This window comes from Bubalus bubalis, chromosome 12 (genome assembly GCF_019923935.1).
Source record: "Bubalus bubalis isolate 160015118507 breed Murrah chromosome 12, NDDB_SH_1, whole genome shotgun sequence".
NCBI lineage: Eukaryota > Metazoa > Chordata > Mammalia > Artiodactyla > Bovidae > Bubalus > Bubalus bubalis.
The window spans coordinates 72,768,259-72,781,253 of record NC_059168.1 but is presented as its reverse complement, the minus strand read 5'-3'; the positions used below and the strand labels follow the sequence as shown (position 1 = coordinate 72,781,253).

The window sequence follows — 12,995 nt, the reverse complement described above, 5'->3', positions numbered from 1 at the left end:
ATGAGATCTCAAAATAATTGTCCTTGCTTCAGAGTCCCAGAGAGATTGAGAGATTCCCTTAGGTGAAGGTTTTCCATACCAAAGACCACATTCCTTGTTGAGTCGACCATTTCCAAGCTGTGTAATTAAGTGATCCTGCGCAGGTTAGGTCATCTGAATTTTGGTTTCCTAGCCTGCAAAGTGGGGAAAGTGTCTTCCGTCTCAGTGTTGTGACAGAGGTTGGTGATAAGCTATGTAAAATTCCCCACATGGAAGGATAATTAATAATTAATATTAGTAATAGCACAATCAACTACTACTATTATTTACTAGACTGATACACACTAGCTATTGATCTCATTTTTTTCTACAATTGGTTTCAGTTACATAAACTAACTTCTTGCAAACGCATTTAAGGATCCCCAAGTGGCTCAGTGGTAAAGAATCTGGCTGCAATGCGGGCATGCCTGCCAAGTCGCTTCAGTCGTGTCCGACTCTTGGCTACTCTGTCCCTGGGATTCTCCAGGCAAGAATACTGGAGTGGGTTGACGTACCCTCCTTCAGGGAATCTTTCCGACCCAGGGATTGAAATCGTCTCTTATGTCCATCAGCATTGGCAGGCTAGTTCTTTACCACTAGCGCCACCTGGGAAGCCCGCAATGCAGGAGACTCGGGGTCAGTCCCTGGTCTGGAAGATCCCCTGGAGAAGGAAATAGTAACCTGCTCCGGTATCCTTGCCTGGGAAATCCCATGCACAGAGGGTCCTGGCGAGCTACAGTCCACGGGGTTGCAAAAATTGTGGGACGCGACTTAGCGGCTAAACAACAAGAGACTCAGAAGCCAACGCCTCTGCTTGGAAGACGCTAGCAACCATCATTTGGAATAGAGCGGAGTTTGTGCTCAAAATTCACAAACAACGCTGACCCAAGGGGCTTGTCTCCAACGCCCTTTCACGCCCCTTTACCTACTGCAAACAGCCTCTCACCGGCTTCTCTACAGCAAGTCACAGTCATTAAGTCACTGCGTGCAGCATACCGCGCTACGAGCTGGAAGCGGGCTGGGCACAGATGCTTTTTCTGCTTTTACTTTACGACTTAGGAGGACTAAGTCCTCTTTTCTGAGGAACTCCTGAACTGATTAGCACACAACCATTCTACCTTGTCCCCCGAGACTAAAACTGTACCCGCAAATCTCAACCCACGCACAGACGCCACCGTACCACCGGCATTCCCCAGGGACGAAGAGCAAGGCCTCCTGGGAAATTACCTTTCACCTCCCCTCTTGCCTTACCTCAACTCACCAATTTTGACGTTAGCGAATAAAGCGACGAGGAGGCATAGAAGGTGGGACTTAGTGGTCCCAGGTCCATGTTGATTGGTTGAGACGGTGACGGGGGGGCCCCCCGCGTGAGCCTGCTAGCACCCCTCCCTCGGTGGGCGGGGAGAAGTGAGGATTGCGCTTGCGCGCTGAGAGGCGGTGGAAGTGGCGGGGGCGGGTACGCGTGCGCGGTGGGCGGAGCGTGGCTCTTGTATCTTCTTTGCCCTCCCGGGTCCTCCCAGTCCTGCCCAGCCGGTGTAGTGCTCCTGGTTTCCTATCTCGTCGTGGAGAGTCGCTGCCGACTGGGCGCTCGTGTTCGGGTCGTCATGGCAAGTTACGAATACGTGAGCCCGGAGCAGCTGGCTGGCTTTGATAAGTACAAGGTAGCGCGGGCCCCGCGGACGCCCCTTGCCCTGCTGGTCCCGGCCTCTCCTAGGCGCCTGAGAGGCCGGCGTGGTTTGTGTCACCTTGTGCCGCGTGGCTCCGGGCAGACTGGCGGCACTTTCTCCAGGGGTCCTGCCGAGTGGGATTTGGGGTCGGGGAGCGTGGGAGCATCCTAGGCCCGCCGCTCCGACTGGGCCCCCTCCCGGGGGATTGCTTTTTCCTTAGGGGACCGCTCCACGAGAGTGGAGCCGGAGAATTCCCTTGGCTTCTTTACTTCGTTATTATTATTTTTAGTTCCTTGAGAGAGGTGATGCAGTTCTCTTCTGTGGTGTCTTGTCTTTATTTTAATGAAGGTTTTACCCGCCTCTCTTGCATTCAATTTCGGCGATGGAGAGAATCTCTTGGCAGATGAGGCCCGGGGAAGGGGAGTGACTTACTGGGGCCGTACTGCAGATGCACCCGCTTCCACGCCCAGAAAAGAGGCGCCTGGGCGGCCAGTGCCGGTACATGTGCACGGGCAGAACCTGGAACTGTGTAGTGAAAAGAGCGCGCGGGCTTTGGAGCTCATGTAAACCTGATAGCAGATCTGATACCCAAATCTAATTTATTTGGCGTTGGGCTAAATACTAGTTTTTACCTTGCAAAATGAGCATTGGAAAGCGCCTGGTACATTATGGGCCTCCAGGACCTTCTGGTCGTTATCTTTACTTCAGGTAACGTTCTTCTCCACTGCTCCCTTAATGAGCGAATGACTTCAGTCAGTCGTCCAAGCCCGAAATCTGGGCAGTAACCTTTCATCCTTGCTACCTGTGCCGCTTTCACTACTGATTACTTTACCCCACCCACGAGCCCGGTGAATCACCAGGTCCTGTAGTTCCATCATTTTAGCCTAAACGAGAAAGATGGCTCCACTACCACTCTCCCCACATATACTTTAATCTTTTAATTTTAGAATGGTTTTTAGAACAGATTTGCAGAAAAATTGTGACGGTAGTACAGAGTTCCCATATACCCCACATCCGATTTTCCCAGTTATTAACATCTTATGGTACATTTGTCACAATTAAAATGAACTGATACTTACACAGTGTTATTAACTGAAGTTCATACTTAGTTTTCACCCAATGTTCTTTTTCTGTTCTGGGCTCTCATCCATAATAACATTTAGTTGTCATTTAGTTGCCTCCTCTTGGCTATGATGGTTTCTCAGTCTTGTTTTTGATAACCTTGATAGTTTTGAGGTGTTCCAGTCAGGCATTTTGTAGAATGCCCCTCAACTGGGATTTGTCTGATGTTTTTCTCATGATTAGACAGGATTATGGGGTTGAAGTGCCTTTCTCATTGTCCTAAGAGTACATGTCATCATCGCGACTTAATCACTGTTGATGACTTTGATTCCCTTGCTGAGGTAGTGTTTGTCAGGTTTCTCCTTGTAAAGTTAATCTCTTTGGAAGAAAGTCGCTATCCAGACCTAATTTAAGGGGTGGAGAGTTATACTTCACCTCCTTGAGGGCAGAATATTGACGTAATTTTATTTGGACTTCTGCATGGAAGAGTTACGTTTCTCCCCAATGTATATTTATTCAGTGATTTACTTACATGCATATGAGTTCATGAATATTTATTTAATACTTTGGTTTACAGTTAAATACTGCTTGATTTGATTGCTTACTAACATCCACTTTTGCCCTTTCAGTCCTTTTTCTCTGCTTCATAATGATCTTTTTTTAAAAGTGTGTATCTGGTCACATCACTCCTTTGCTTATAATCCTACACTGTCTTCCCTTTGCTCTTGGAATGAAGTCCTCAAATCTAGAACATGATCTGCATGGCTCTATGACCTGGCCCTTGTCTGTGTCATCAGCTTCATGTCATGGCTCTGTCTCTCTATTCTTGCCAGCATCAGTTGCCATCTCTCCCATTTCCTTTTTTTCAGATCTTCCAAGTAATGTTATGTCTGCCAGGAATGTAGTTCGCCATTTATGTTTATCTTCACATCTTTTTAAAAAACATTTATTTATTCATTTATTTGGCTGCATTGGGTCTTAGTTGTGGTATGTAGGATCTCCAGTTTCAGGGCTTAGTTGCTCCTCAGCATGTGGGAACTGAGGTCCCTGATCCCTCATCCCCTGCATTGCAGCCTAACCACTGCATTGCAGTCCTAACCACTGGACCACCAGGGAGGTCTCTCATCTTCACTACTTAATTTGAATGTTACTTCCTCAGAGAAGCATTCCTTAAATATCTCATACCTCTCAAGTATGCTCTTATAGCACCCTCTGCTCCTCTATGAGATTAGTTCTTTAGGTGTCTCCCCATTACTTCTGTGCATAGGCATCCAGTAAACATTTGTGGAATGAGTAACAGAAAAATCACAGTGGATCTTGTCAAACTGGAATAACTGTAAGGGACATAGTGCATTCCTCTGCTTTTGAGCAATATTATGCCATACTGTTTTGAACTGAGATGCTGACTAGTCTGAAAATTTTAAGTCGAAATTTAACCCAGTGCAAGGCTTTCACTGAAGAAGGTTATTAGCCCAGATACCTCTTGTTTTCCCCTTTCTGTTATCTCTTTTGCACTGTAAATATTGACATAAAAATTTTTTTCTTCCATTCTAGGATCTGGCTTTCTGGTAAGCGCCAACCGAATAACTGTTTTATTTGCAACAGTGTCTGTGATAGGGAATCTAATTTTTTTTTCTTTTAAATAAGCAGTCTTTCCTAGATTTATATTTCCTAGTTTATAGGAAATTTTAGTGTGATTTTTCCGTTCCTATTTTTCCCCCTTCCGTTATCTGACTCACTTCCTGTCCCCGATAGCAGATTTCCTATCATTCTGGAAAGCAAAGGTCAATTTAGCAAACATCTAATGTTCACTAAAACATAGTTTGTTGATCTTCTTTTAGTTATAATGAGACTTACTTTAAAAAAGTGGGTGTGAGGAGTGCATGGCACAAATTTATAAACTTCTTCTAGCAGAAGGTTCTTTACTCAGTACTGTGTTCATATTAAAAAATACGACTCCAGAGGGCAAAAAAATCTGTGTGGTCTGTTTTCCTGGAATGTAAATTATACCTGGAGACCTTTTCTTCCTGAAGATCACATATTCCATTATGTGGGCTTTTTGTAAATGCTTATTGAATTAAAACAGCTTTTGAAGAAGATCATCCCATAAATGGGTGAAGACTCAAAACACTCAAAAGAGAGATTTTTATTCCTTGACGTGACTCTGTATATTAAAGCAAAGAGATGTAGAGAAAAATTTATATTATCAAAGCAGCTGGTGGAAGAATTACTTTTGAACCAGTTTAATTTATCTTCCCCAGAGGTACATCTGAGAGCTACAGTTGAAAACCTGGCAGTTATTCAGAATAATTCCTGAAAGGGGTGCACACGTAGAGTAGTAATTAGGTTTCAGTAGTAAGAAAGTGTTAAGGCAGTTGATTTTGAGGGCAGAAGGAAGCATGGGATGAATTCAGTGTTACATGCTCTTTTAACACTTGTGTTCCTTGTTATGTCTCCCCAGCCTTATTAAACAGTTGCATAATTTGTTGAGTGTCCACCCTCTTTGTTGGGATATGAGCTCTGGGAGGGCAAATCCTACAGCTCTCTTGTTGCACATGACCAAGGTCTAGCACATGAACAGTGTAGGCATTTGACAGATATTTATTGAAGGAATGAAAATGTACAAGAATAAAAACCATTTGGAAGTATGGTAAAATGGAGCTGTGCATTTCCAGGAAACTGGAAGGATACTTTCATATTTTGAATGTGAAAATAAATCCCCATTGTTCTCGGTTGCTTATTAATGTACCTTTAAACAGTTATGTTGAGGGATTTCACTGTCACCAGGCTTATCTTGGAGAAGGCAATGGCACCCCACTCCAGTACTCTTGCCTGGAAAATTGCATGGACGGAGGAGCCTGGTGGGCTGCAGTCCATGGGGTCGCTAAGAGTCGGATACGACTGAGCGACTTCACTTTTACTTTTCACTTTCATGAATTGGAGGAAATGGCAACCCACTCCAGTGTCCTTGCCTGGAGAATCCCAGGGACGGGGGAGCCTTGTGGGCTGCCGTCTATGGGGTCGCACAGAGTCGGACACGACTGAAGCGACTTAGCAGCAGCAGCAGAGGCAGGCTTATCTTTCCTGCTCTCTTCCTACCCTATCTTGAGTTGAAGAATGTTTCCACTTATCTAAGGGTGAAACTTCTATTGTGGTTTACCTAATCTGACCTAAGGAAGCTTAGTTTTAATTGATAGTGTAGCAGCTAGTTTCAAATTGTATCATTTTGCTTCAGAGAAAAAGTGTTCTGTGAAATATCTTGTTTGGTATCAAGACTATAATTTTATGAATTGGTTTCTGCTATCATTGTAATTAATTAACTTGGCTGTAAACAATAGCCCATTTGAAGGAACTTTGATAATTGTGAATTCAGGTGGAAAAGAAAGGCTTCCTACATCTTGATGGTTGTGCTAAAGAACTGGAATCTGGCCTGCACCCTTACTGGTGCATGCAGTTTAGTTTTGTTTGTCCAGTAAACATTTATTGAGGGCCTGCTCTGGCTCAGACACGGCATTGCAACTGGAAAATTAAGCTAGGCTAGAATTCCTGCCTTCAGGGAACTCAGTTAGGTGGCATATGGGCAAAGAAGCAAACAGATACAGTTAATAAATGCAGTTAGGTAAGTTTACTTCCTTGCCCTTGGCATTTGTACTTCTCTGCTTGTAAACACTAATTGGCATATAGCATATATACATGTACTCCCGTGCCAGAAGATTATACCAAGAGGAAAGATGTTTTAGCTAAGGAAGAGTAAGTAAATTTTTTCAAACACCAGTCTCCTCCTTGAGCATCCGTAGTGCCTCCCACATGTTTTTCATGTGTTTGATATCCAGAGTCCTCAGCAAGGATTTCAGCTTCCTTCACTAGACAGTCCCTCCTTCTGTCTTATCTCCTCATCTCTTGTTTATTATGGATAAAGTCTAGCAAGGAAACGTGGTCATCAAGCAAGGTCATTGCGACCTGCTTGTTCTTGTCTCACTGCTCTAATTCTTCTCCAGTCTTCTCTCACCACCTGTCTGACTCGTCAGCAGATGTAAATGACAATATTCATGGAAATGGCATCTCTTTGCCCAATGAGTCATGTTCTTTGTGGGTGCAGTTCTTAAAGTCTTGTATTGATAAAAAGTACTTTTGTTGTTCAGTTATTAAGTCGTTTTAATTGTCTTAATTGTCTTGCGACTCTTGTAACCCCATGGACTGCAGCACTCCAGACTTCCCTGTCCTCCACTATCTCCCCAAGTTTGCTCAAACTCGTCCATTGTGGGGGAGCCTGGTGGGCTGCTGTCTCTGGGGTCGCACAGAGTTGGACATGACTGAAGCTGCAGCAGCAGCATGTCCATTGAGTCAGTGATGCCATCCAACCATCTCAGCCTCTGTCGCCCTCTTCTTTTGCCTTCAATATTTCCCAGCAACAGGATCTTTTCTATTGAGTCGGATCTTCACATCAGATGACCAAAGTACTGGAGCTTCAGCTTCAGCATCAGTCTTTCCAATGAATATTCAGGGTTGATTTCTTTTAGGATCGACTGGTTTGATCTTGCAGTCCAAGGAACTCTCAACAGTCTTCTCCAGCACAATTGGAAAGCATCAGTTCTTCGATGATCAGCCTTTTTTATGGTCCAATTCTCACATCTGTACACGACTACTTGAAAAACCATAGCTTTGACTGTATGGTCCTTTGTCAACAAAGTAATGTCTCTGCTTTTTAATACATTGTCTAGATTTGTCACAGCTTTCCTTCTGAGGAGCAAGCGTCTTTTAAATTCCTGGCTACAGTCACCGTCTGCAGTGATTTTGGAGCCCAAGAAGTCTATCACTGTTTTCACTTTTTCCCCAGCTGTTTGCCATGAAATGAAGGGACTGGATGCCATGATCTTAGTTTTTGGAATGTTGAATTTTAAGCCAGCTTTTTCACTTTCCTGTTTCACCTTCAGCAAGAGGCTCTTTAGTTCTTCTTCACTTTCTGCCATTACGGTGGTGTCATCTGCGTATCTGAGGTTGTTGATATTTCTTCCAGCAATCTTGATTCCAGCTTGTGATTTCGGACAGGATGCAGAGATGGTGTACTCTGCATAGAAGTTAAATAAGCAGAGTGACAATATACAGCCCTGACATATTCCTTTCCCAATTTGGAACCAGTCCGTTGTTCCATGTCCGGTTCTAACTGTTGCCTCTTGACCTGCATACAGGTTTCTCTGGAGGCAGGTAAGGCGGTCTGGTATTCCCAGCTCTTTAAGAATTTTCCACAGTTTGTTGTAATCTACCCAGTCAAAGGCTTTAATGTAGTCAGTGAAGCAGAACTAGATGTTTTATCTGGAATTTTCTTGCTTTCTCTATGATCCAGCAATTATTGGTAGTTTGACCTCTGGTTCCTCTGCCTTTTCTAAATATAGCTCATACATCTGGAAGTTCTCGGTTCACGTACTGCTGAAGCCTAGCTTGAAGGATTTTGAGCATTACTTTGCTAGCATGTGAAATGAGTACAGTTGTTCAGTAGTTTGAACATTTTTTGGTATTACACTTCTTTGGAATTGGAGTGAAAACTGACCTTTTCCAGTCTGTGGCCACTGCTGAGTTTTCTAAATTTGCTGAGATATTGAGTGCAGCACTTTAACATCTTTATCTTTTAGGATTTGAAATAGCTTGGCTGGAATTCTGTCACCTCCACTAGCTTTGTAATTCTTCCTAAGAGCCACTTGACTTCACAGTCTAGGATGTCTGGTGCTAGGTGAGTGACCATACCATTGTGGTTATCCGAGTCATTAATACCTTTTTTGTACAGTTTTTCTGTGTGATCTTTTCACATCTTCCTAGTCTCTTCTGCTTCTGTTAGGTCCTTGCCATTTCTATCTGTCATTGTGACCATCCTTGCATGACACATTTTGTCAGAGCCTCCTCTATGGCCTGTCTGTCTTGGGTGGCCTTGGACGGCGTGGCTCATACCTTCATTGAGGTACACAAGCCCCTTCGCCACAACAAGGTTGTGATCCATGAAAAGTACTTTTAGAAACTTTAAATTTCTGTCCTAGGGTTAATATAATGCCTCCCCTTTTTTCATTTTCAGTTAGATTTGGTGTTTTTCTTTCTTAGTAGATTATTACTAGGACAGTGCCTTGCATTTAGTGAATACCTGCTGAATTTCATTATACCTTGTCTTTGCTTACAGTGCAGTATTTGAAGTCGCTATCAGGAGGTTAGGGCTTCCCTGGTAGCTCAGCTGGTAAAGAATCTGCCTGCAGTGCAGAAGATCCGGGTTCAATTCCTGGGTTGGGAAGATCCCCTGGAGAAGGCATAGGCTACCCCACTCCAGTATTCTGGGGCTTCTCTGATGGCTCAGCTGATAAAGAATTTGCCTGCAATGTGGGAGACTTGGGTTCTATCCCTGGGTTGGAAAGATCCACTGGAGAAGGGAACGGCTACCCACTCCAGTATTCTGAGCACTAAGCTGATGATGTGGCTTGTCCTTCAGCTGAGGAATTGGCAGAAGTGGCATTCATGTTTGTTTTCACCAGAGCAGTGGTCCTCAGACTTGAGAGTGTTTCAGAATCACCTGGAGTGTTTGTTAAAAGACAGATTGCTGGCTCCACCTCCAGGCTGTCAGATTCTGTGTATTAAGGGAAGGGTGCAAGATTTTGCACTCAGTTTGGCAGCTACATTTTGAGAAGCACCTCATCAAAGGAATATTCCATTGTATTGAAGAGCAGTTAATAAACCAAGAAATGAATGTAAAGAAGTAAGAAGCTGTATTACTGTAATGTTCATAAGTTAGCTCTCAAGCATCAGGTAGTCTTGATTTTGTGGATAGGGGCCTCAGGGTATCTCTTATACTAGAAAAGAGGATGGTGTAGTGCTTTCAGTATTGGGTATGAGTTTTCTATTGCTGGGTAACAAATTATCACCGATTGGGTGGTATAAAACAACACACATTTATTGGCTCCCGCTTTTCTGTGAGTCAGGGCACCAGTGACTTGGCTTCTTTGCTTATGTGTCACCAGCCTGCCATGCAAGCATCATTGGCGCTGTGTTCTCATCTGGAGTTCGGGATCCTCGTCCAGGCTCATGTGGTTGTTGGCTGAATTTAGTTCTTTCTAATTGTTGGGCCAAGGCTCTTGGCTCCTAGAAGTTCCCACTTTTCTGGCCACATGGCCGTCACCATAGGCACTTCATGTCATTGCTGTTTGCTTCTGTAAGGTCAACAGGAAACTCTTCTTCAAACTGTTAAAATGGAGTCCTAGGTAATGAATTATATTATGAAAATGGCATCTCATCACCATCGCGTATAATGTTTTCTTGGGACTTCCTTGGTGGTCCAGTGGTTAAGACACTGCACTCCCAACGCAGAGGGTCTGGATTCCATCCCTGGTCAGGGAACTAAGATCCCAAATGCCTCTCAGCGTGGCCAAAAAAAAAAGAAATTATAATATTCTCACAATCAAAGCAGTGACATCAGTCACCTTCACTGTATTCTGTCAATGAGAAGCAGGTCACAGGTTCCACCATCAAGAGAGTGAATTAACAATGAAGGGGAAGGGATTGATTTTTTGTATTAATTTGTATAAAGAGTTTGACTCATTGGGGATTAATTACCTTAGAATATGTCTGCCACCAACTGGAAGACAGAAAAAGGTGTATTGGAGGGTGGACATTATGTTAATAACAATTTCAGTATATTGGATCTATCAATAAGTAGCCCATGATTGTGTTTGGGCCAGGAGATGATAGTCTGGTTTAAAACAAAGTGATCCATTTCACAAAAATGTTCCAAGATGACTCATAAAGGATTTATAGTTTAGGCCTTCCTGCTTATTAGCTGTTAATCCCTGAATTTTATAGTTTCTTCATCTGTAAAATAGGGTGGAATAATCTACCTTATTTATCTTATAATATCAAATAAGAGAACAGGTATAATTGTACTTTGGAGACTGTATACATACAAATGGAGACATGGTATTATTAATAGGGGGAGAGTAAGAGCAACTTCCCTTGTGAAGTGACAAGTTGCTGTGAACTAGTTTCCAGAGGTAAATTGTTTCTCTCATCACTGATGGAGTCATTGTATATTGCCACTTAAGTAAACATGCAGAGTAGTTTGTATTTATTCATCCATATGTGCAAACATTCAAAGATGTTTCAGTTCAGTTCAGTCGTTCAGATGTGTCCAACTCTTTGAAACGCCATAGATTGCAGCACACCAGGCTTCCCTGTCCATCACCAACTCCTGGAGCTTACTCAAATTCATGTCCATCAAGTTGGTGATGCCATCCAACCATCTCATCCTCTGTCATCCCCTTCTCCCGCCTTCAATCTTTCCCAGCACCAGGGTCTTTTCCAGTGAGTCAGTTCTTTGCATCAGGTGGCCAAAGTACTGGAGTTTCAGCTTCAACATCAGTCCTTCCAATGACTATTCAGGACTGATTTCCTTTAGAATTGACTGGTTGGATCTCCTTGCAGTCCAAGGGACTCTCAAGAGTCTTCTCCAACACTGCAGTTCAAAAGCATCAATTCTTTGGTGCTCAGCTTTCTTTACATTCCAACTTTCACATCCATACATTACTACTGGAAAAACCATAGCTTTGAATAGACAGACCTTTGTTGGCGAAGTAATAGCTCTGCTTTTTAATGTACTATCTGAGTTGATCATAGCTTTTCTTCCATGGAGCAAGCGTCTTAATTTCGTGGCTGCAGTCACCATCAGCAGTGATTTTGGAGCACCGCCAAAATAAAGTCTCTCACTGTTTCCATTGTTTTCCTATCTATTTGCCATGAAGTGATGGGACCAGATGCCATGATCTTAGTTTTCTAAATGTTGAATTTTAAGCCAACTTAAACTCTTTCACTTTCATCAAAAGGCTCTTTAGTTCTCCTTTGCTTTCTGCCATTAAGGATGGTATTATCTGCATATCTGAGGTTATTGATATTTCTCCCGGCAATCTTGATTCCAGCTTGTGCTTCATTCAGCCCAGCATTTCTCATGATGTACTCTGCATATGAGTTAAATAAGCAGGGTGACAATATACAGCCTTGACGTATTCCTTTCCCGATTTGGAACCAGTCTGTTCCATGTCCAGTTCTAACTGTTGCTTCTTGACCTGCACACAGATTTCTCTGGAGGCAGATCAGGCGGTCTGGTATTCCCATCTCTTTGAGAATTTTCCACAGTTTGTTGTGATCCACACAGTCAAAGGCTTTGGCATAGTCAATAAAGCAGAAGTAGATGTTTTTCTGGAACTCTCTTGCTTTTTCGATGATGCAGCGGTTGTTGGCAATTTGATCTCTGGTTCCTCTGCCTTTTCTAAAACCAGCTTGAACATCTGGAAGTTCACAGATCACGTATTGCTGAAGCCTGGCTTGGAGAATTTTCAGCATTACTTTAATACCGTGTGGGATGAGTGCAGTGGTGCGATAGTTTGAGCATTCTTTGGCATTGCCTTTCTTTTGGATTGGAATGAAAACTGACCTTTTCCAGTCCTGTGGCCACTGCTGAGTTTTCCAAATTTGCTAGCAAATTGAGTGCAGCACTTTCACAGCATCATCTTTCAGGATTTGCAATAGCTCAGCTGGAATTCCATCACCTCCACTAGCTTTGTTCCACTTGACTTCGCACTCCAGGATGTCTGGTCCTAGGTGAGTGATCACACCATCGTGGTTATCTGGGTCATGAAGATCTTTTTTATGTAGTTCTTCTGTGTATTGTTGCCACCTCTTCTTAGTATCTTCTGCTTCTGTTAGGTCCATACCATTTCTGTCCTTTATTGTGCCCATCTTTGCATGAAATGTTCCCTTGGCATCTAATTTTCTTGAAGAGGTCTCTAGTCTTTCCCATTCTATTGTTTTCCTCTATTTCTTTGCGTTGATCACTGAGGAAAGCTTTCTTGTCTCTCCTCGCTATTCTTCGAACTCTGCATTCAAATGTATATATCTTTCCTTTTCTCCTTCGCCTTGTTTATTGAGCTCCTACTGTGTGACAGATGCAGACAGGATCAGGCTGGAAAGCCGTCTCCCTTCTCTTAACTGTTACTGTAAAATGCCAACTGTCTGGTGAGTCCCACATTTGTATGTGAAGGTAGTTCTTTTGATTGCCTTCATATTTGTTGAGTGACTAACAGTTTTTAATAATTGGGATCTTTTGTTTTATGTTTTGTGCTTAAGTGACTGCCCAGAGGCTTGGAATGCCATTGCTAAAGAAATCTGCTGCGGGATTGGTAGAGCACATGTTGACCACAACGGATCCTGTCCTCATAGAGACTT

At 43.2% G+C, this 12,995-nt stretch overlaps 1 protein-coding gene across 1 annotated transcript in view; it reads left to right on the top strand.

Annotated features, from left to right (window-relative positions):
• Window positions 1-1,485: 1,485 nt before the first annotated feature.
• The window catches only part of SELENOI (selenoprotein I), a 48,069-nt gene continuing 36,559 nt past the window's right edge, over window positions 1,486-12,995 (top strand). Inside the window, exon 1 of the mRNA XM_006080850.4 lies at window positions 1,486-1,679. Coding sequence (XP_006080912.2) covers window positions 1,623-1,679 — 57 coding nt within the window. The 5' untranslated portion in view covers window positions 1,486-1,622. The remainder of the gene's footprint in view (window positions 1,680-12,995) is intronic.